This window comes from Mus musculus, chromosome 7, assembly GCF_000001635.26.
Source record: "Mus musculus strain C57BL/6J chromosome 7, GRCm38.p6 C57BL/6J".
Lineage (NCBI taxonomy): Eukaryota > Metazoa > Chordata > Mammalia > Rodentia > Muridae > Mus > Mus musculus.
Genome location: NC_000073.6, coordinates 42141911 through 42165966, shown reverse-complemented (window position 1 = coordinate 42165966; position 24056 = coordinate 42141911). Strand labels below are relative to the sequence as shown.

General features: G+C 38.9%; 1 protein-coding gene across 1 annotated transcript in view; it reads right to left on the bottom strand.

Annotated features, from left to right (window-relative positions):
• Positions 1 to 24056, bottom strand: part of Vmn2r60 (vomeronasal 2, receptor 60) — a 79306-nt gene that overhangs the window by 29810 nt on the left and 25440 nt on the right. The window contains exon 5 of the mRNA NM_001105057.1: positions 23653 to 23776. Coding sequence (NP_001098527.1) covers positions 23653 to 23776 — 124 coding nt within the window. The remainder of the gene's footprint in view (positions 1 to 23652; positions 23777 to 24056) is intronic.

Sequence of the window (24056 nt, the reverse complement as noted above, 5' to 3'; positions counted from 1 at the left end):
CCCGCCACGGGATCTTAAGACCTCTGGTGAGTGGAACACAGCTGCTGCTTCAATCCAATCATGGAGGACCTGAGACTTCGTTAATTAGGGAAGCAGAAAACCCGGCCTGATCAGGAGCACAAGTCCCTTCTGGTCCTGCCAGCACAGGGGTACCTTGGGCGTGGAATTGGCTGACACCCACAAGCTACCCACAAGACCCTCCATGGGTACTTAAGACCTCTGGTGAGTGGAACACAGCGACTGCTCCAATCCAATCATATAGGACCTGAGACTGCATAAATTAGGGAAGCAGAAAACCTGGCCTGATCAGGGGAACAAGTCTCTTCTGGTCCACGCCAGCACAGGGGTACCTTGGGCATGGAGTCTGCAGACACCTGTAAGGTATACACAGGACCCTCCACGGGATCTTTAGACCTCTGTAAGTGGATCACAACTTCTGTCAGGAGGCAGGTTCGAACACCAGATATCTGGGCACCTTCCCTGCAATAGGAGAGCCTACCTGCAGAGAATACTCTGACCACTGAAACTCAGGAGAGAGTTAGTCTCCAAGGTCTGCTGATAGAGGCTAACATAAACACCTGAGGAAAAAGATCTAACCAGAGACAACTACAACAACTAACTCCAGAGATTACCATATGGGAAAAGACAAACATAAGAATCTTACTAACAGAAACCAAGACCACTCACCATCATGAGGAGGCAGCACTCCTATCCAACCCAGTCCTGGGCATCCGAACACACCCGAAAAACTAGACGCAGATTTAAAAGCATATTTCATGATGATGGTAGAGGAAATCAAGAAGGATATTAATAACTCACTTAAAGAAATACAGGAAAACACTGCTAAACAGGTAGAAGACCTTAAAGAGGAAGCACAAAAAGCCCTTAAAGTATCGCAAGAAAACATGACCAAACAGGTGATGGAATTGAATACAACCATCCAAGACCTAAAAAGGGAAGTAGACACAATAAAGAAAACCCAAAGTGAGGCAACGCTGGAGATAGAAAACCTAGGAAAGAAATCTGGAACCATAGATGCAAGCATCAGCAACAGAATACAAGAGATGGAAGAGAGAATCTCAGGTACAGAAGATTCCATAGAGAACATCGGCACAACAATCAAAGAAAATACAAAACACAAAAAGATCCTAACTCAAAACATCCAGGAAATCGAGGACACAATGAGAAGACCAAACCTATGGATAATAGGAGTAGATGAGAATGAAGATTTTCAACTTAAAGGGCCAGCAAATATCTTCAACAAAATTATAGAAGAAAACTTCCCAAACTTAAAGAAAGAGATGCCCATTAACAAACAAGAAGACTACAGAACTCCAAATAGAAAAAAAATCGAAAAAAATCCAGTAAATAAATTCCTCCCGACACATATTAATCAGAACAACAAATGCACTAAATAAAGACAAAATATTAAAAGCATCAAGGATACAAGGTCAAGTAACATATACAGGCAGGCCTATCAGAATTACACCAGACTTTTCACCAGAGACGATGAAAGCCAGAAGATTCTGGACAGATGTTATACAGACCATAAGAGAACACAAATGCCAGCCCAGGTTACTTTACCCACCCTAACTCTCAATTACTATAGATGGAGAAACCAAAGTATTCCATGTCAAGACCAAATTCACACATTATCTTTCCAGGAATCCAGCCCTTCAAAGGATAATAACAGAAAACAAAACAACACAAGAATGGAAAACATGCCCTAGAAAAAGCAAGACAGTAATCCCTCAATAAACCAAAAAGAAGACAGCCACAAAAACAGAATGCCAACTCTAAAAACAAAAATGATGGGAAGCAACAATTCCTTTTCCTTAATAGCTCCTAATATCAATGGACTAAATTCCCCAATAAAAAGACATAGACTAACAGGCTGGCTACACAAACAGGACCCAACATTCTGCTGCTTACAGGAAACCCATCTCAGGGAAAAAGACAGACACTACCACAGAGTGAAAGGTTGGAAAACCAATTTCCAAGCAAATGGTCTGAAGAAACAAGCTGGAGTACCCATTCTAATATCGAATAAAATCGACTTCCAACCCAAAGTCATCAAAAAAGACAAGGAGGGACACTTAATACTCATCAAAGGTAAAATCCTCCAAGAGGAACTCTCAATTCTGAATATCTATGTTCCAAATGCCAGGGCAGCCACATTCACAAAGAAATTTTAGTAAAGCTCAAAGCACATATTGCACCTCACATAATAATAGTGGAGCCTTCAACACAACACTTTCATCAATGGACAGATCGTGGAAACAGAAACTAAACAGGTACACAGTGAAACTAACAGAAGTGATGACACAAATGGATGTAACAGATATGTACAGAACATTTTATTTTAAAACAAAAGGATATACCTTCTTCTCAGTACCTCATGGTACCTTCTCCAAAATTGATCATATAATTGGTGACAAAACAGGCTTAACAGATACAAAAATATTGAAATTGTCCCATGCATCCTACAGACCACCATGGACTAAGGCTGTTCTTCAATAACAACATAAATAATGGAAAGCCAACATTAACGTGGAAAATGAACAACACTCTTCTCAATGATACCTTAGTCAAGGAAGGAATAAAGAAAGAAATTAAAGATTTTGTAGAGTTTAATGAAAATTAAGCCACAACATACCCAAACTTATGGGACACTATGAAAGCATTTCTAAGAAAGAAATTCATAGCTCTGAGTGCCGCCAAAGAGAAACTAGAGAGAGCACACACTAGCAGATTGACAGCAAACATACAAGCTCTAGAAAAAAAGAAAGCAAATTCACCCAAGAGGAGTAGAAGGCAGGAACTAATCAAACTCAGGGGCGAAATCAACCAAGTGGAAACAAGAAGAACTATTCAAAGAATCAACCAAACGAGGAGCTGGTTCTTTGAGAAAATCAACAAGATAGATAAATCCTTAGACAGACTCACTAGAGGGCACAGGGACAGCATCCTAATTAACAAAATCAGAAATGACAAGGTAGACACAACAACAAACCCTGAAGAAATCCAAAACACCATCAGATCCTTCTACAAAAGTCTATACTCAACAAAACTGGAAAACATGGACGAAATGGACAAATTTCTAGACAGATACCAGGTACCAAAGTTAAATCAGGATCAATTTAACGATCTAAATAGTTCCATATCCCCTAAATAAATAGAATCAGTCATTAATGGTCTCCCAAACAAAAAAAGCCAAGGACCAGATGGGTTTAGTGCAGAGTTCTATCAGACCTTCAAAGAAGATCTAATTCCAGTTCTGCACATACTATTCCACAAAATAGAAGTAGATGGTAGTCTACCCAACTCATTCTATGAAGCCACAATTACTCTGATACCTAAACCACAGAAAGATCCAAACAAGATAGAGACCTTCAGACCAATTTCCCTTCTGAATATCGATGCAAAATTACTCAATAAAATTCTCGTTAATGGAATCCAAGAAAACATTAAAACAATCATCCATCCTGACCAAGTAGGTTTTATTCCAGGGATGCAGGGATGGTTTAATATATGGAAATCCATCAACGTAATCTAGTATATAAACAAACTCAAAGACAAAAACCACATGATCATTTTGTTAGATACGGAGAAAGCATTTGACAAAATCCAACACCCATTCATGATAAAAGTTTTGGAAAGATCAGGAATTCAAGGCCCATACCTAAACATGATAAAAGCAATCTATAGCAAACCAATAGCCAAAATCAAAGTAAATGGTGAGAAGCTGGAAGCAATCCCACTAAAATCAGTGACTAGACAGGGCTGCCCCCTTCCTCCCTCCGTATTCAACATTGTACTTGAAGTCCTAGCCAGAGCAATTCGACAACAAAAGGTGATCAAGAGGAAACAAATTGGAAAAGAAGAAGTCAAAATATCACTTTTTGCAGATGATATGATAGTATATATAAGTGACCCTAAAAATTCCACCATAGAACTCCTAAACCTGATAAACTGCTTTGGTGAACTAGCTGGATATAAAATTAACTCAAACATGTCAGTGGACTTTCTCTACACAAAGAATAAACAGGCTGAGAAAGAAATTAGGGAAACAACACCCTTCTCAATAGTCACAAATAATATAAAATACCTTGGCATGACTCTAACTAAGGAAGTGAAAGATCTGTATGATAAGAACTTCAAGTCTGTGAAGAAAGATATTAAAGAAGATCTCAGAAGATGGAAAGATCTCCCATGCTCATGGATTGGCAGGATCAAAATTGTAAAAATGACCATCTTGCCAAAAGCTATCTACAGATTCAATGCAATCCCCATCAAAATTCCAACTTAATTCTTCAATGAATTAGCAAGAACAATCTGCAAATTCATCCGTGAATAACAAAAAACCTCGGATAGCAAAAACTATTCTCAAGGATATTCTGGTAGAATCACCATGCCTGACCTAAAGCTGTACTACAGAGCAATTGTGATAAAAACTGCATGGTACTGTTATAACGTCAGACAAGTTGACCAATGGAATAGAATTGAAACCCAGAAATGAACCCACATACCTATGGTCACTTGATCTGTGACAAGGTAGCTAAAACCATCCACTGGAAAAAGGACAGCATTTTCAACAAATGTTGCTGGCATAACTGGCTGTTATCATGTAGAAGAATGTGAATTGATACATTCCTATCTCCTTGTACTAAGGTAAAATCTAAGTAGATTAAGGAACTCCATGTAAAACCAGAGACACTGAAAGTTATAGAGGAGTAAGTGGGGAAAAGTCTCAAAGATATGGGCACAGGGGAAAAATTCCTGAAAAAAAAAAAAAACAGCAATGGCTTGTGCTATAAGATCGAGAATCAACAAATGGGATCTCATAAAATTGCAAAGCTCCTTTCTGTAAGGCAAAAGACACCTTTAATAAGACAAAAAGGCCACCAACAGATTGGGAACGTATCTTTACCTATCCTAAATTAGATAGGGGACTAATATGAAAGAAAGAAAGAAAGAAAGAAAGAAAGAAAGAAAGAAAGAAAGAAAGAAAGAAAGAAAGAACTCAGGAAGGTGGACTCCAGAAAATCAAATAACCCCACTAAATAATGTGGCTCAGAGCTAAACAAAAAATTCTCACCCGAGGAATACCGAATGGCTGAGAAGCACCTGAAAAAATGTTCAGCATCCTTAATTATCATGGAAATGCAAATCAAAACAACCCTGAGATTCCACCTCACACCAGTCAGAATCGCTAAGATCAAAAATTCAGGTGACAGCAGATGTTTGCGAGGATGTGGAAAAAGAGGAACACTCCTCCATTGTTGGTGGGATTGCAAGCTTGTACAACCACTCTGGCGGTTCCTCAATAAATTGGACATAGTAAAACCCGAGGATCCTGCAATACCTCTCCTGGGCATATATTCAGAAGATGTCTCAATCGGTAAGAAGGACACATGCTCCACTATGTTCATATCAGCCTTATTTCCAATAGGCAGAAGCTGGGAAGAACCCAGATGCCCCTCAACAGAGGAATGGATACAGAAAATGTGGTACATTTACACAATGGAGTACTACTCAGCTATTAAAAAGAATGAATTTATGAAATTCCTAGGCAAATGGATGGACCTGGAGGGCAGCATCCTGAGTGAGGTAACTCAATTACAAAAGAACTCACATGACATGTCCTCACAGATAAGTGGATATTAGCCCAGAAACTTAGAATACCCAAGATATAAGATAAAATTTGCAAAACACATGAAGCTTGGGAAGAACGAAGACAAAGGTGTGGATACTTTGCCCCTTCTTGAAAATTGCAGCAAGGCACCCACGGAAGGAGCTACAGAGACAGAGTTTGGAGCTGAGACGAAAGGATGGATCATCTAGAGACTGCCATACCCAGGGATCCATCCCATAATCAACCTCCAAACACTGACACCATTGCATATACTAGCTAGATTTTGCTGAAAGGACCCTGACATAGCTGTCTCTTGTGAGACTATGCTGGGGCCTAGCAAACACATAAGTGGTTGCTCACATTCAGCTATTGGATGGATCACAGTGCCCCCAATGGAGGAGCTGGAGGATGTACCCAGGGAGCTGGGGGGATCTGAAACCCTATAGGTGGAACAATAATATGAACTAACCAGTAAACCCCCCTCCCAGAGCTTGTGTCTCTAGCTGCATATGTATCAGAAGATGCCACTTGGCCATCAGTGGAAAGAGAGGCCCATTGGTCATGCAGACCTTATATGCCTCAGTACAGGGGAACACCAGGGACAAGAGGTGGAAGTAGGTGGGTGGGGGAGTGTGTATGGGGGACTTTTGGGATAACATTGGAAATGTAAATGAAATAAATACCTAATAATTTAAAAAAAGATAGTGTATACAGCCTGGAAAAATAGGTTGACAACTGGCAGCCACATGGGACAAGAGCAACAGCCACAATATAACCAATATAATGGTAAGGTGAGCACTCCTCTCCCACCCCAATTCTAGACACAAAGTGCTTCCTTGAAGATTTAGAGGCACTAAAGGGACAACTAAAGTCTTTTGGCTAGAGCTACTCTCTGGTGTTGGCTGATGGCCACTTGAGCCTGTGCCTAATTCCTGTCAGCGCATAAAAGACAGTGACCAAAGACTACCTACATGCCTTTTCCTTACTACAAAACAAAAACAACAAAAAAAATCTGGTAAAACAACAACAACTCAGAAGCCACAGGTTGGCTGCCAGTTCTTAAATCAGCACAAAGGATTTGTGTTTTAGACTTATGTAAAATTCCTCCAAAGCCAAGCGGACAAAGGAAAATTCCCTTTGGACGAGACATTTCTCCTCTATTCTGTCATGAATAACTTGTCATCACATAAGAATAAGTCCAGGTTAGGGAGATACATGCACTACTATAAGCCCACAGAATAAAAATATTGACAAACCTAGCTGAGACAGGCTCACCCTCTTCAGGTTTAAAAGACCCAGCCTTCTCCCTGCTCTTTCTCTGTCATGGGTCCATCACAATCACTTCGCACCCAGTGGTCCCATGTTAATACTATCCGGACCCCCACCCCCATTTACCTTCCCTTCCTCTCATGCCCCAGCAACTCTCTGCTTTGTGCCTCAGGAGTAGGCATGGTGGTCAAGCTTCCTCTCTCTGCTCAATCAGAAGTTGCCTTCCCTACTAATGCCAGCATGCCTTCAGAGAAATCCAGGGTACAAGGTCAGTTTGTAAACATAATAAACACAATATATAGCAATCCAGTAGCCAAGATTAAATTAATGGAGAGAAATGTAATGCAATTTCTTTAAAATCAGATACCAGACAGGGCTGCACACTCTCTAATTATCTATTCAGTAAAGTACTTGATGTTCTAGCTAGAGCAATAAGAAAACTAAAGGCAGTCAAGGTGATACCAAATGGACTGGAAGAAATTAAAGTATGACTGTTCACAGATGATATAATAAAATACATTTGTGACCCCAAAAATTCTACCAGAGAAATCCTATAGCTGAAAAACACATTTACAAAGTGGTTAAACAAAATAAACTCAAAACATTCAGTCGCCCTCCTTTAAACAGTGCCTAGGGTAAGAAAATATTAGGAAGATAACACCCTTTACAGTAGCCAAAAGAATATAAAATATCTTGCTGTAACTATAGACAAGCAAGTGAAAGACCTGTATGACAAGAACTTTAAGCCTCTGATGAAAAAAGAGATTGAGCAAGATATCAGAAGTTGGAGTGATCTCCCCTGCTCCTAGATCAGGAGGATTAACATAGTAAGTATAGACATCTTGGTAAAAGCATTCTGTAGATTCAATGCAATTCCCACCAAAATTTTACAACAATTTTTAAAGACCTTGAAAAACCAGTTCTCATCTTCCTGTGAAAAAAATACATCCAGGGTATGTAAAGGAATCTTGTACAAGAAAAGAACTTCTAGAATTATCACTATCACTGATTTCAAGCTATACTACAGAACAATAGTAATAAAAACTTCATGGTGTTGGCATAAAAACTGACACAAAATCAATGGAATAATATAAGTCAAAAAAAACCTTTACCCTTATGGACACTTGATATTTGATAAACATGCCAAAACTATACAATGGGAAAATGAATGGATCTTCAACACATGATGCTAGTCTAACTGTATGCCTGTATGTAGAAGAATGAGAAAAAAAGCCATATTTATTATACAGCACATAACTCCAGTCCAAGTGGATCAAAGACCTCAACATAATAACTGCCACACTGAATATAATAGAAGATAAAATGGAGAACTCCCTTTAATTCATTGGCACAGGAGACAAGTTCCTGAACAGAAGACCAGGAAATAAAATCAAAAGTTATTAAAGTTGGCCTCATGAAATATAAAAGATTTCTAGGGTAAAGACATCATCAATAGGATTAAAGAGCTGGCTGGAGAATGGAAAAAGGTCTTCATCAACTGTACGTTCAACAGAGGGCTAATATCCAAGTTTACCAAGAACCCAAGAAAATAAATACCTATGAGCCAAATAAGTCAATTAAAAAGGAATGGGATACGGAGATCACTGGTGATTGGAAAGCAACATCTGTTCCAAAAAACCCAGATGTTCTTCTGCTTGCAGGAACACGGACGAAGGAAACCTGCACGACCAGTGGCTGGAGTTCATTCCCGTTGACATGAGCCCCATGCCATTTTGGGAGAGAACTCAGAGGAGGGTCCCAAAGTCCCCAGAAGATTCTCAATGCTGCAGGAGCCCTAGCAAACCCAGGATCTTGGGATCACTAGTGAGTAGAAGACAACACCTGCTCCAAAAAACCCGGAAGGTCTTATGCCAGCAGGAATAGGGATAAAGGAAATCTGCCCAAACCAGCGGCTGGGGTGTGTTCAGATAGGGGCCAGCCCATGGTGCGAAATTGGCAGGCCCTAGCACACCCAGGATCTTGGGATCACTGAGACCAGTGAATGCAAGAGGGCACATGAGCATCAGAAGCAACAGAGCTTCTTGGATAGGGTCTCTTCCGGACTTCATCCGCAGCCAGGAGGCAGAGTTGAGACCCAGACCCCTGAACACCTTCCCTGACAGAGGAGAGTAGGCCTACAGGGAGGGCTTTAACCCCAGGACTCAGGAGATGGATCTGAGCTCCAGACTTCTGAGCAAATTCCCTGCAAGAGGCAAGCTTGCCTGCAGAGAGTACTCTGACCACTGGGACTCAAGAGAGATTTGGATTTCCAGGAGTGCTGACAGAGGCTAAAGAATCACAAGAGGAACATGCTCCAGTCAGAGGCAGCTAGAACATCTAACACCAGAGATTACCAGATGGCAAAAGGCAAACATAAGAATCTTACTAACAGAAACCAAGGCCACTCGGCATCATCAGAACCCACTATGCCAACTACAGATAATCCTGGATACTCCAACACACCCACAAAGCAAGATTCAGATTTAAATTCATATCTCATGATGCTGGTAGAGTATTTTAAGAAGGGCATTAATAACTCACTTAAAGAAATACAGGAGAACACTGCTCAACCGGTAGAAGTCCTTAAAGAATAAGAGGAAAACACTGCTAAACGTAGAAGACCTTAAAGAAGAAACACAAAAATCCCTTATAGAATTATGGGAAAATATAACCAAACGGGTGATGGAATTGAACAAAACCGTCCAAGATCTAAAAATGGAAGTAGAAACAATAAAGAAAACCAAAAGGGAGACAACTCTGGATATAGAAACCCTAGGAAAGAAATCAGGAACCATAGATCAACAACAGAATATAAGATATGGAGAGAATCTCAGATGGAGAAGACTCAATATAGAACATGGACAGAACAATCAATGCAAATGCAAAATGCAAAAAAGATCGTACTCAAACTAAAGAGGAAATCCAGCACACAATGAGAAGACCAAACCTACAGATAATAGGAGTGGATGAGAATGAAGATTTTCAAATTACAGGGCCAGTAAATATCTTCAGCAAAATTATAGAAGAAAACTTTCCTAACCTAAAGAAAGAGATGCCAATGAATATACAAGAAGCATGCATAACTCCAAATAGTCTAGACCAGAAAAGATATTCCTCCTGACATATAATAAGCAGAACAACAAATGCACTAAATAAAGATAGAATATTAAAAGCAGTAAAGGAAAAAGGTCAAATAACCTATAAAGGCAGGCCTATTCGAATTACACTAGACTTTTCACCAGAGACTCTGAAAGGCAGAAGATCTTGTATAGATATTATACAGACCCTAAGAGAACAGAAATGCCAGCTGAGGCTACTGTGCCAGGAAAAACTCTAAATTATCATAGATGGAGAAACCAAAGTATTTCATGAGAAAAACAAATTCACAAAATATCTTTCCACAAATCCAGTCCTTCAAAAGGATAATAAAGGGAAAACACAACACAATAAAGGGAAATTATGACCTAGAAAAAGCACGAAAGAAATCCTTCAACAAACCTAAAAGAAGACAGCTGCAAGAATGGAACCCCAACTCTAAGAACAAAAATTACAGGAAACAACAATTACTTTTCCTTAATATTTCTTAATATCAATGGACTCAATTCCCCAATAAAAAGACATAGATTAACAGACTGGCTATACAATAAGGACCCAATATTTTGCTGCTTACAGGAAACCCACCTCAGGGAAAAAGACAGACACTACCTCAGAGTGAATGGCAGGAAAACAATTTTTCAAGCATATGGTCTAAAGTAACAAGCTGGAGTGGCCATTCTAATATCAAATAAAATCGAGTTCCAACACAAAGTTATTAAAAAACACAAGGAGGGGCACTTCAAACTCATCAAAGTTAAAATCTTCCAAGAAGAACTCTCAATTCTGAATATCTGTGCTCCTAATTCAAGGGAAGCCACATTTACTAAAGAAACTTTCGTAAAGCTCAAAGCACACATTGCACCTCACACAATAATAGTGGAAGACTTCAACACCCCACTCTCATCAATGGACAGATCCTGCCAGAGACACAATGAAACTAACAGAAGTTATGAGAGAAATGGATTTAACAGATATGTACAGAACATTTTATCCTAAAACAAAGGATATACCTTCTCAGTACCTCATGGTACCTTCTCCAATATTGAACATATAGTTGGTCACAAAACAGGCCTCAACAGATAAAAAAATATTAAAATTATCCCATGCATCCTATCAGATCACCATGAACTAAGGCTAATCTTCAATAACAACATAAATAATAAAGAGACAACATTCACGAGGAAGCTGAACACCACTCTGCTCAATGATACCTTGGCCAAGAATTAATAAAGAAAGAAATAAAGGACTTTTAGAGTTTAATTTAAATGAAGCCACAACATACCCAAATTTATGAGATACAATGAAAGCAGTCCTAACAGGAAAACTCATAGTTCTGAGTGCATCCAAAAAGAAACTAGAGCTAAAATACACTAAAAGCTCTAGAACAAAGGAAAGCGAATTTACCCAAGAGGATTAGAAGGCAGAAAATAATCAAATTCAGGGCTGAAATCAATCAAGTGGAAACAAAAAGAACTATACAAAGAATCAACCTAACCAGGAGTTGGTTCTTTAAGAAAATAAAAAAAGATAGATAAACTGTTAGCCAGACTAACTAGAGGGCACAAGGACAGTAATCTAATTAACAAAATCAGAAATGAAAACGGAGACATAACAACATAATATGAGGAAATACAAAATGTCATTAAATCCTACTATAAACGGCTATACTCAACAAAACTAGAAAACCTGGATGAAATGGATAACTTCCTAGACAGATACCAGTTACCAAAGTTAAATCAGGATCAGATTAACGATCTAAACAGTCCGATTTCCCTTAAAGAAATAGAAGCAGTCATCAATATTCTTCCAACCAAAAAAGCCCAGGACCAGGTGGGTTTAGTGCAGAGTTCAATCAGACCTTCAAAGAAGACCTAATTCCAACTCTTCTCAAACTATTCCACAAAATAGAAAAAGAAGGTAATCTACCCCATTCATTCTATGAAGCCACAATTTCTCAGATACTTAAACCACATAAAGACCCAAGAAAGAATGAGAACTTTCCACCAATTTCTCTTATGAATATCGATGCAAAAATACTCAATAAAATTCTCGCTAACCGAATCCAAGAACACATCAAAACGACCATCCATCATGACAAGTAGGCTTCATTCCATGGATGCAGGGATGGTTTAATATATGGAAATCCATCAATGTAATGTACTATATAAACAAAATCAAAGACAAAAAAAAACCACATGATCATCTCCTTAGATTCTGAGAAAGAATTTGACAAATCCAACACCCATTTATGATAAAAGTCATGGAAAGATCAGGAATTCAAGGCCCGTACCTAAACATAATAAAAGCAATCTACAGCAAACCAGTAGCTAATATCAAACTAAATGGAGAGAAACTTGAAGCAATCCCACTAAAATCAGAGACTAGACAAGGCTGCCCACTTTCTCCCTACCTATTCAATATAGTACTTGAATTCCTAGCCTGATCAATTAGACAACAAAAGTAGATCAAGGGGATACAAATTGGAAAAGAAGAAGTCAAAATATCACTATTTGCAGATGATATGATAGTATATATAAGTGACCCTAAAAATTCCACCAGGAAACTACTAAGCCTGATAAACAGCTTCAGTACAGTAGTTGGATATAAAATTTTCTCAAACAAGTCAGTGACATATCTCTACACAAAGGATAAACATTCTGCGAAAGAAATTAGGGAAACAACACTCTTCACAATAGTCACAAATAATATAAAATACCTTGGTGTGACTCTAACTAAGGAAGTGAAAGAGCTGCATGATAAGAACTTCAAGTCTCTGAAGAAAGAAATCAAAGAATATTTAAGAATACAGAAATATCTCTCATGCTCATGGATTGACAGGATTAATATAGTAAAAATGGCTATCCTGTTGAAAGCAATTTACAGATTCAATGAAACTCCCATCAAAATTCCAACTCAATTCTTCACTGAGTTAGAAAGAGCAATTTGCAAATTCATCTGGAATAACAGAAAAACCTCGGATAGCAAAAACTATTCTCAACAATAAAAGAACATCTGGGAGAATCACCATGCCTGACCTCAAGCTGCACTACAGAGCAATTGTGATAAAAACTGCTTGGTACTGTTAGAGCAACAGACAGGTAAATCAATGGAATAGAACTGAAAACTCAGAGATGAACCAACACACTCATGATCACCTGATCTTTGACAGGGAGATAAAACCATCCCATGGAAAAAAGACAGCATTTTCAAAAAATGGTGCTAACACAACTGTAGGTTATCATGTAGAAGAATGTGAAACGCTACATTCTTTTCTCCGTGTAAAAAGCTCAAGTCTAAGTATATCAAGGAACTCCACATAAAACCAGAGACATTAAAACTTATAGAGGAGAAAGTGGGGAAAAGCCTTGCAGATATAGGCACAGGGGAAAAAAATCCTGAACAGAACAGCAATGGCTTGTGCTGTAAGATTGAGAATTGACAAATGGGACCTCATGAAACTGCAAAGCTTCTGTAAGGCAAAGACACTGTCAATAAGACAAAAAGGCCAACAACATATTGTGAAAGGATCTTAACCAATCCTAAATCATATAGGGGACTAACATCCAATATATATAAAGAACAGAAGAAGATGGACTCCTGAAAATCAAATAACCCTATTAAAAATGGAATACAGAGATAAACAAAGAGCTCTCAACTGAGGAATACCGAATTCCTGAAGCTGAGTAGCACCGGGAAAAATGTTCAAAATCTTTAATCGTCAGGGAAATGCAAATCAAAACAACCCTGAGATTCCACCTCACACCAGTCAGAATGGCTGAGATCAAAAGTTCAGGTGACAGCAGATGCTGGCAAGGATGTGGAGAAAGAGGGACACTCCTCCATTGTTGGTGTGATTATAAGCTGGTACAACCACTCTGGAAATCAGTCTGACATTTCCTCAGAAAATCGGACATGGTACTACAGGAAGATCCAGAAATACCTCTCTTTGGCATATACCCGGAAGATGTCCCAACTTGTAATAAGGAAATGTGCTCCACTATGTTCATAGCAGCCTTATTTATAATAGCCTGAAGCGGTAAAGAACCCAGATGTCCCTCAACAGAGGAATGGATACAGAAAATGTGGTACATTTACACAATAAAGTACTACTCAGTTGTTAAAAACAATGAATTAATGAAATTCATAAGCAAATGGATGGATCTGGAGAATATCATCCTGAGTGAGGTAACCCAATCAAATAGTACACACATGATATGCACTCACTGACAAGCAGATATTAGCCCAGAAACTTGTACTACCCAAGATACAATTTGCAAAACACATTAAATCCTAGAAGGAATACCAACAAGTGGATACTTCATTCCTTCTTAGAATGGGGAACAAAGTACCCATGGAAGGAGTTACAGAGACAAAGTTTAGAGCTGTGGCGGAAGAAAGGACCACCCAGAGACTGTTCCACCTAGGGACCAATACCATATACAACCCCCAAATCCAGACAGTATTGCATATGCCCGCAAGATTTTGCTGACAGGACCCTGATATAGCTGTCTCTTGTGAGGTTATCTTAGGAACAGAGGCCATCTTGGTCTTGCAAACTTTATATGCCCCAGCACAGGGGAATGCCACGGCCAGGCAGCAGGAGTGGGTGGGTTGGGGAGCAGTGTGTGGGGAGGGTATAGGGGACTTTCAGGATAGCATTTGAAATGTAAATGAAGAAGATATCTAATAAAATACTTTTTTATAAAAATTTTCAGTGCCTTTACAGTTATGATTAGTGACTTATATGTTATATATGGTTGATTAATTTTTTTCTCTTTCAATATCCTACCTTAATTTGTATCATCTAGGTCCCTGGCTTGATTAACTTTGTACAAGATTTATTTTCACTGAACTCATTTTGATTCAAGAATTTTCTATTGTGAACATCCTGACCAAGAACTTGCAATGTATTTATGTCATTGTGTTTAGTTTCAGTAGCTCAAGTACATGCAGATACCCTTAGTTTATCGTTTAACTAACATTCAATAATGCAGTTACATGACATTATTGCATTTGTTCTATTTCTCAGAAGACATGATTCTATAGTAATCTATGTAATAAATGGCAAATATTCTGTTAATGCTGATTACATGTCATAGATATGTTGGTATTGATGAGTTAATGATTATTATCACATTTTTAGGCTTAAAAACTTCACCTGTATGGGTGATATTCATTAGAGAAAATTCAAAAGTGAAATGTAGAATTAACATAATATAGGGCAATATATAAGAAATGCTTTTTAAATAATGGGTGATGTTATGAATATGTTTTTCATATATTTCCTAAGGGAATATGTGTATCACGTGACAGATTTCAGAACATCTCTGTATTGGAGATTGATCACATGATCTTGAGTTTGCAGTTTTGATTGAAGTGAAGCAGGAAAGTGACAGGGAATCTTGGATCTTAAACATTGTGTGATATTTATAAGGTAAATTAATGGTGTTACAAAAATCATCTTGAGTGAGATAACCAGACACAAAAAGACAAAAAGGCTGTCTAATCATTTATATGAGGATTTTATCTGTGAAGTAATAATGCAGCAGATTACAATCCATACAGTCATTCACTTCAGGTATAAAGTAATGGCCTGGGAGAGTGAAAAATCACCATAGAAATAAAATGTATAGATATGGATGGACGGGATGAGAGACTGGAATAGAAAAATTAAATGATGATTGGAAAGAAGAGGTGAATACAGAAGGGAATATGGTAATGGACAGCTAAATCTAGGGACTACTTAGGGGTTGTATTTGAAAAGCATTACAGTTGAAGTTACTTAAAATATATACATATATGTAAGAAAATTTAATTGGAATCACCAAATAATGGTAAAGCCAAAATCCAAATGAACATCTCTAGCCAGTAATTGAGAGCTGTATTGCCTAATGACTTGCATATAATTTCTGGCCAAAGGGGCTCCATGAGAACACAAATAAACTAGGTTACAGTCAAGGCTATTGGTTGCTCTACGCAAAAGATGAAGACAGCACCTCATAAGTCACTGAACATACATAAGTCATACAGGGACTTACCTAGAAACTTTACCACCATTGACTATTTTTCCCACTATTCAGAAGTACTTTGCTTACTAATACAGGAAAAATAGAAAACACCACTCAGATTTCAAACCTACAATCTATGATGGTGAGCTGCCTGCAGAATACACTGGTACAGCAGTGGCTTACAATCTGTATGAATAACAACCCACTATCTGATTCAAAAAGTGGCCCACATCATGAAATGAAACCCATACCTGACAATGCCTTTGTAGCCAAAGACCTGATATAATATAGGAAGTAGATTTAGGAAAAAAAAGACATGCTTCTGTTCTACAAAAGAAACACAGCAATGTAATCTATTTGTAATGACATTCTTCTATACACATATGTGGGGCAACAGGCTATGCACAGACAGCCTGGTTTATGGTCGAGACTAGATCTTGATCCCTGGTGGAACCCGATGGATGGTAATTCCCATGTACATGGGATGGTAGGGATTCAACCATGTCTCCTGGATCCCTAGACCCTGACAAAGTTACCGCCCCACAGCCCTCACAGGAAAGGCATAGCTATCAGCCACATAGGAACAACACCAATCCTTCCCACATGCAAATAAGGTTTCCCTTAAACTCTCAGTCAAAGATAATGAGAGGTACCTGCTGTCAAACCCTGAATCACCCCCAGAACTGTATATAAATCCATCCAGGGAATTAAAGGTACTCGAGAACTATTCCTTCTTCTGAGTCTTTTGTTCCAAGAGCTGTATGTAACACTTGGGAAGAGATCTCTTCCAAAGATCCACCCAAGGTCCCTCAGCCCAACATGACTCAGTTTAGAGCAGCTTGGAGTTACTGAGTGACCTAGAAGGCATGGCAGCGAGTTCTTCCTGCCTGCATTCGCTTCCCTTTGCTGGAACCCTCGCACCAGGCCTGGACAGACATCTCCGTGGAAATCCTCTGGTACCCAGGCCCACACACATAGATCAATAGTTTCTCAGCTTTCATCAGAGAAGTGTCCTCCTATTCTAGATAACAATAATAGAGGCACACAACTGAACAATGTTCAGAGAATGGCAGGTTGGAACATTCAGTTCTAAAATGGGGATCTCTGTAAAGATCCCTGGTTTCAGGGCTTAGATAAAACAGCTGGAATGCATTCAAAACGATTGTAAGAAACAGGGATGGGGGAAGACAATGATGAAAGAAAGCCTTCTCTACAAACCAGATTTATAAGGTATGAAATCACAGAGAGTCTGGTAGCATGCAAAGGTGTACATTATAAACCAGATAAGGTCCTAGTGCAGAAATGGTAACTATACATAAGCCCTATCACTACCACAGAATCTATTTCAAAATGATAAGTGCTGAAAATGCAAACTAATTTTTTTTCAATGGACTTCAACCGGGTAATCAAATAAAACTTAAGGGCCAGCTCTAGTAGCTGATGGCCAATACAAAATAAATTCACTGGGATTTTGGAAAGTTTTATTGTCTCAAAGTACTTTGTCTTGGAGATTTTTTTTAACCTTACAAGTCTTTGAGTATATGTTACAGTTTCTGATTTTGTTTTTATGGGATGTCTAAGTATGAAAATGTGTGTGTGTGTATTTGTGTGTGTGTGTGTGTGTGTGTGTGTGTATGTGTATGAATGTCTGCATGTGATTCTTGCAATTTTTCTTTGTATCCTTATTTAGTTAGTTTCGTTGTATTCTGGTTTGCTTATTTTTTTATTGAATTTTATTTAATTATTATAAATTTGATGTCTTTTGGTATTCTAATGAGAGAGAGATAGAAAGAGTATAGATTTGTGCGGTTGGGAAGTGGGGAGGAATTGAAAGGAATATAGGGTTCAAAATACATAAGAATATATTCTCTGAATCAAAACTACTTTGACATTCCATCTGTCCAAATGCCTAAGAATAACAATACAACTGGTAACTCATGCTGGCAAAAATGTGGAGCAAGGACTTCCAGTGTTGGTGGGAGAGCAAACTTGTGCAGCCACTATGGAAATAAGTCTACCTCAACTTCCAGCTTGACTGCTCTTGGGATTATATCCAAAGTATGCATCATCCTACCATTGGGGCCCTTGATTAACCATGTGCATTGCTGCTCTACTTACAAAAAAACGAAACAAAACAAAACAGACACTGGAAAATGCCTTGATGTTCCCCAATGGAAGAACCAATACAACAAATATGGTGCATGTACATAATGGAGTATTGATATTCAAAGGTTAAAAGTGATATAATGAAATTTGCAGGCAAATATATGGAAATAGAAAAGATTATCCCAAGAAGGCACAGCAATCCTAGAAAGTTAAATATTGTATGTATTTACTTAAATATTTGTATTAGCTGTTTGATAGAGTATAGTAAAGATACATGGTGTAGTGTTTAGGAATAGAGGAAAGGACTTGGCATTCCCATAGATCTCCACGTGAAGAGAGAATTTCTGGGTGGACTGAGCCAAGGGGGATGAATACGAGGTGGGCGGTGAAATGGAGTTGGGGAAGTGAATAAGAACAAGGACAGCTAGAATTAAATGGCATTGTATGATCAACATGAAAACCTGATGCAATGGAAACATCTTATAATATTGGAAGGTGATCCTAATGAAGTTTCCATATAGTGAGGGAAATAGAAATCCACTGGCCATCTCTGGTCAACAAATGAAGCCATGAGTACTGGGATTGAGTTTCATGAATATGAGTTGATGGTTTAAACTGTGCAGTGAAATCCCCCCCCCCAAAAAAACCCAGGCTTTCGACGAGAAAATAGGTTGCTCTGCAAAAACTGACAGCCAAGTCCCCCTGCTCAAGATAACACATCACAACTCATCAAACATGGAGTGGTGGGATAACCCCAGATTCAGTTCTTGGAGGATCCACATGAAGACAAAAATGCACTTCAGCTATATATGTGCAGGGGGCCTAGGTTTATCCCATGCTCACTCTTTCAACAACCATTTTTTTCTTTTCTTTTTTTTTTGGATATTTTCTTTATTTACATTTCAGATGTTATCCTCCTTTTTGGATTCCCCTCCAGTAATCCCATATCCCATCCCTCCTATACTTGCTTCTATCACGTTGCTCCTTTGCCCACCCACCCACTCCTGATTCCTTGCCTTGGAATTCCTTTAAACCGGGGCATTGAGCCATCACAGGACCAAGGGCCTCTCCTTGCTTTGATGCCCAAGAAGACCTTTCTACATATGCTGCTGAAGCCACGGGTTGCTCTATGTGTACTCCTTGGTTGGTGGTTTAGTTGCTAGGAGCTCTTGGAGGTCTGGTTCATTGATATTGTTGTTCTTCCTATGGGGTTGCAAACCCCTTCAGCTACTTCAGTATTTTTCTTTAACACCTTCATTGGTTGGTGCTCAGTTCAATAGTAATCTGCAAGCATCCACCACTGTATTTGTCAGGCTTTGGTACAAAAAATTTAAACTAACTTTAACCCTGCCCAGAAACTATGCTAGGATATTGGCAGTATAAACCTTGAGGGAGTAAACAACCAATGTCTGATTGGACTCCATGAGATGGAACCCATTCCTGACACTATTTGTGCATTCCAGGAACCAACAACCAGATAGATCAAAGACCTTGGGTAAAACCAATACTACTCATATCAAAATATAACTCTTAAATATATTCTGCCATGCTCATGGATCAACGCATTATTTAGCAATCATCAAAGAGACTTCATTCTTTACTCCTGCAGCAAAAAAGAGCAAAGAGAAAGACACACATCCAGACATTATGATGACAGAGGGAGAGAGAGAGAGAGAGAGAGAGAGAGAGAGAGAGAGAGAGAGAGAGAGAGAGAGAGAGAGAGAGAGAACAATAGATATCTCGAGGTGAGGTGTCTCCCCATCTATTCCTTCCACTTAAACTTTAGAACAGTCCATAGAAAATGAAGCAGAACTAGGGGACTCAGATGAGACAGAGGACACCAGAAAAACAAAACTTTCTATAACAAATAAGCAATGCTTACATGAACACACAGAGAGTGCAGCAGGAATCACAGGGACAACACAGGTCTGCATTAGGTCCTCCATATATATATACATACACACACACACACACACATATATACTAAAGTTCTCAGTTTAGTGCTTTTTGGGACTCCTAAGCAAGTGAGTTTCTGATTCTTGAGTGCTCTCTTGGAGCTTTTGTTTTTTGACTGTCTTTTCTTCTACACATCCAATATCATGCTTTTGAAAAATAATATTATACTTTATTTAATATGTAAACATGTTTATATAAATATACAATGGAAAAAAGAAAACATCTTTAATAAATGGTGCTGTACTAACAGACTGCCAGTATATACAAGAATGAAAATAGACCCATATTTGTCACCTTGTACAAAGCTCAAGTCCAAGTGGATCAAGGACCTCAACATAAAACCAGATACACTGAATCTAGTAGAAGGGAAAAGGGGAAAGAGCCTTGAACTCATTGGCACAGGGGGAAATTTCCTAAACATAATCTGATAGATCATGCTCTAAGATAAAGAATGGATGAATGGGACCTCATGTAACTGGAAAGTTTGTGTATATAACGTAAAGTACATAGTCAATAAAACAAATTGGCAACCTACAGATTAGAAAAAAATATCTTCACTAACCCCACAGCCAATAGAAGATGAATATCCAAAATATAGAAACAACTCAGGAAGCTAATCATCAAAAAAACCAACAACCCAATCAAAAATGGGTTATAGAACTAAACCTAGAATTCACAAGTGAAGAATCTCAAATGGCTGAAAAGCATTGATCAAAAAAGAATTGATCAAAGTCCTTAGTTATCAGAGAAATGCAAACCAAAACGACCTTGAGATTCCACCTTGCACCAATCAGAATGGCTAAGAACAAAACCTCAGGTGACAACATATGTTGGAGAAAATGTGGAGAAAGAGGAATACTCCTCCATTGCTGGTGGGATTGCAAACAGGTACAACCACTCTGTAAATCAATCTGGAGTTTCCTCAGAGAATTTTTAAATAGATCTACATGTACTCCCTGCTACATACTCTTGGGGATATACCCAAAATATGCCCCACCATACCACAGGGGCATATGTTCCACTATGTTCATAGCTGCCTTATTTGTGATAGCTAGAAACTGGAAACAAACTAGATGTCCCACGACAGAAGAATGGATACAGAAAATGTGGTTCATTTACACAATTTAATACTACTCAGCTATTAAGAGCAAGGACATCCTGAGTTTTGCAGGCAAATGGATAGAACTAGAAAATATCATCCTGATGGAGGTAATGCAGACCCAAAAAGACATGCATGGTATTACTAATAAGTTGATATTAACCAAAAAAGAACAGAATACACAAGATACAGTCCACAGAACTCAAAAAGTTCAACAAGATGAAGTGTCCAAGTGAGGACACCTCATTCCCATTTGGGAGCGAGAAGAAACCAATCACAAGTGAGGAGGGAGGGAGGAACCTATGAGGGAAAATGGACTGGGGGGGGGCATAGGCAGATAGGGGAATCTGATCTGCTATTGGGTGATGGAAAAGAACTGACAGCCTGAGGGCCAGCAGAAACAATGTAAACAGGCAATCTCAGGAAATAAGAGGTTGGGGGGACTTTCCAGAAGGCACCAGAGACCTAGGAGAATTACAGGAATGGAAATGGAGAGCAGTCTGAGGGGGAAAAAAAGTTCCAGCGACAGGTCCAAAGTGGGATCCAGCTCAAGAAAAGGTCCCAAGGCCTGACACTATTACTGAGGCTATGGACGCTCACAAAAGGGACCTATCATGACTTCACTCCGAAAGACCCAACAATCAGCTGAGTTAGATGCAGATATTTCCACCCAACTAATGGACAGAAGCAGCTGACTCCTGCTGTTGAATATGGGAACTCTGAAAGAAGCTGAGGAGAAGGGAGATCCTGTAGGAGGGCCATCAGTCTCAATCTGAATCCCCGAGATCTCTCAATCACTGGACCACCAAAAGACAGCATATAACAGCTGATATGAGGCCCCCAACACACATGCAGTAGAGGACTTCTGGGTCTGTTTTCATTCAGAGATGAAGCACCTAACCCTCAGAAGACTGGAGGCCCCAAGGAGTTTAGGGGTCAGGTGGGGTGGAGGTTAGGGGCATCCACGTGGGGATGGGGGTTGGGAGTTGGGAGGAGGTGTAGGATGTGGAGCAGTCAGAGGATGGATCCAGGGGTGGTGGGAAATGGAACATGGAGTGTAAAAAATAAATTAATTTATAAAATAAAAAAGATAAAAAATATTATTATGCCGGGCGGTGGTGGTACATGCCTTTAATCCCAGCACGTGGGAGGCGGAGGCAGGCAGATTTCTAAGTTTGAGGCCAGCCTGGTCTATAGAGTGAGTTCCAGGACAGCCAGGGCTATACAGAGAAACCCTGTCTCAACAAACCAAAAAAAAATTATTATACTTTATTTTATTATATTTTGTTACATCATAGAACATGTTTAGTTCTAATGAGAGGCAGATAAGAAGTAGATATGGATGAGAGAGGAAGTGGGAAGGAATCTTGAAGAAATGGAGGGAGGGGAATTATTTTCAGATTATATTGTGTGAGAAAAGAATCTATGTTCAATAAAAGGGAAACAAAGTTAATCCCAGCACTTGGGAGGCAGAGGCAGGTGGATTTCTGAGTTCGGGGACAGCCTGGTCTACAGAGTGAGTTCCTGGACAGACAGGGATACACAGAGAAACTCTATCTCGAATAAGCCAAAACAAAAAAAACATTATAATAAACACATAACATGAAATAAGTAAAACAAAAGAAACTTAGCAATGATAGAGATTAAATATATATACTGGAGAAATCAAACCTAATTGCTTAGTCACCTACTGTATAAAACAACAACAAAAATCCCCGTACTGGAAAAAATGATAGGGAATGTGAGGAATTTAAGTGTACTGGTTGGTTTTGTGTGTCAACTTGACACAGGCTGAAGTTATCACAGAGAAAAAAAGCTTCATTTGGGAAATGCCTCCATGAGATCCAGCTATAATGCATTGTCTCAATTAGTGATAAAGGCAGGAGGGCCCAATGTGGGTGGTATCATCCCTAGGTTGGTAGTCTTGGTTTCTATATGAGAGCAGGTTTAACAAGCCACGGAAAGCAAGCCAGTAAGCCACAATCCTTCATGGCCTCTGCATCAGCTACTGTATCCTGATCTGTTTGAGTTCCAGTCCTAACTTCCTTTGGTGATGAACAGCAGTGTGGAAGTATAAGCTTAATAAAATCCTTTCCTCCCCAAGTGCTTCTTGATCATGATGTTTTGTGCAGGAATAGAAACCCTGACTAAGACACTGAGTTTTGAGTGAATTTTACATGCGACTGAGTATTGTTTGAAAATATAAAGAAATGGTGCTAAAAAACACTATGTTCATGGTGGAATAAACAGACCACTAATTTGTGGGAAAGGTGAGTATTCAGGGGAAAATGTAATCAATGTAAGTCAAGGATTTCAATACCTAGAGTGTGTGATTTCAAAAGGAAATAACTAATAGCAATGCTTAAATTTCTAATTGGGGGATAAGAGATAATCTCTTACTTATCTCCAGTATTCTCCCATTTGCCTAGGTAAGGCAGACTCCTGTGGGCAAGCTGGAATCTTCTCTGGCAGTCTGTATTTACCTGTCTCATTAGAAATCTCATTGTTGGCACAGGGAATACAATCAAAGCAGCAGACAGCCTTGCCTTCCTGGGCAGCTTTCCTGAATCCAGGCCTACAGCTCTCACTGCACACAGACTGAGGAATCTAAGAGAAATGAAAGCTATTAGCAAATGCATGGACTTCTTTGAAAAATCTGAGTAAATAGAGAATGTCTGAGTATAATTGAGCAGTTACTTTTCAAATGCTTACACTTACAATTGAAGCTAATGAGAGTTGGTATTGCTATGTTTATCAAGTTTTGGGTTACATGGCCCACATATTTAAGTCTTGGACCAATTTCTGAAGACATCAATAACTATAGGTGTTTAAAGTAGTGTTCAAGGAAGTCAATATATGCATTCTGATTTAAATTGTCTCTATGCAT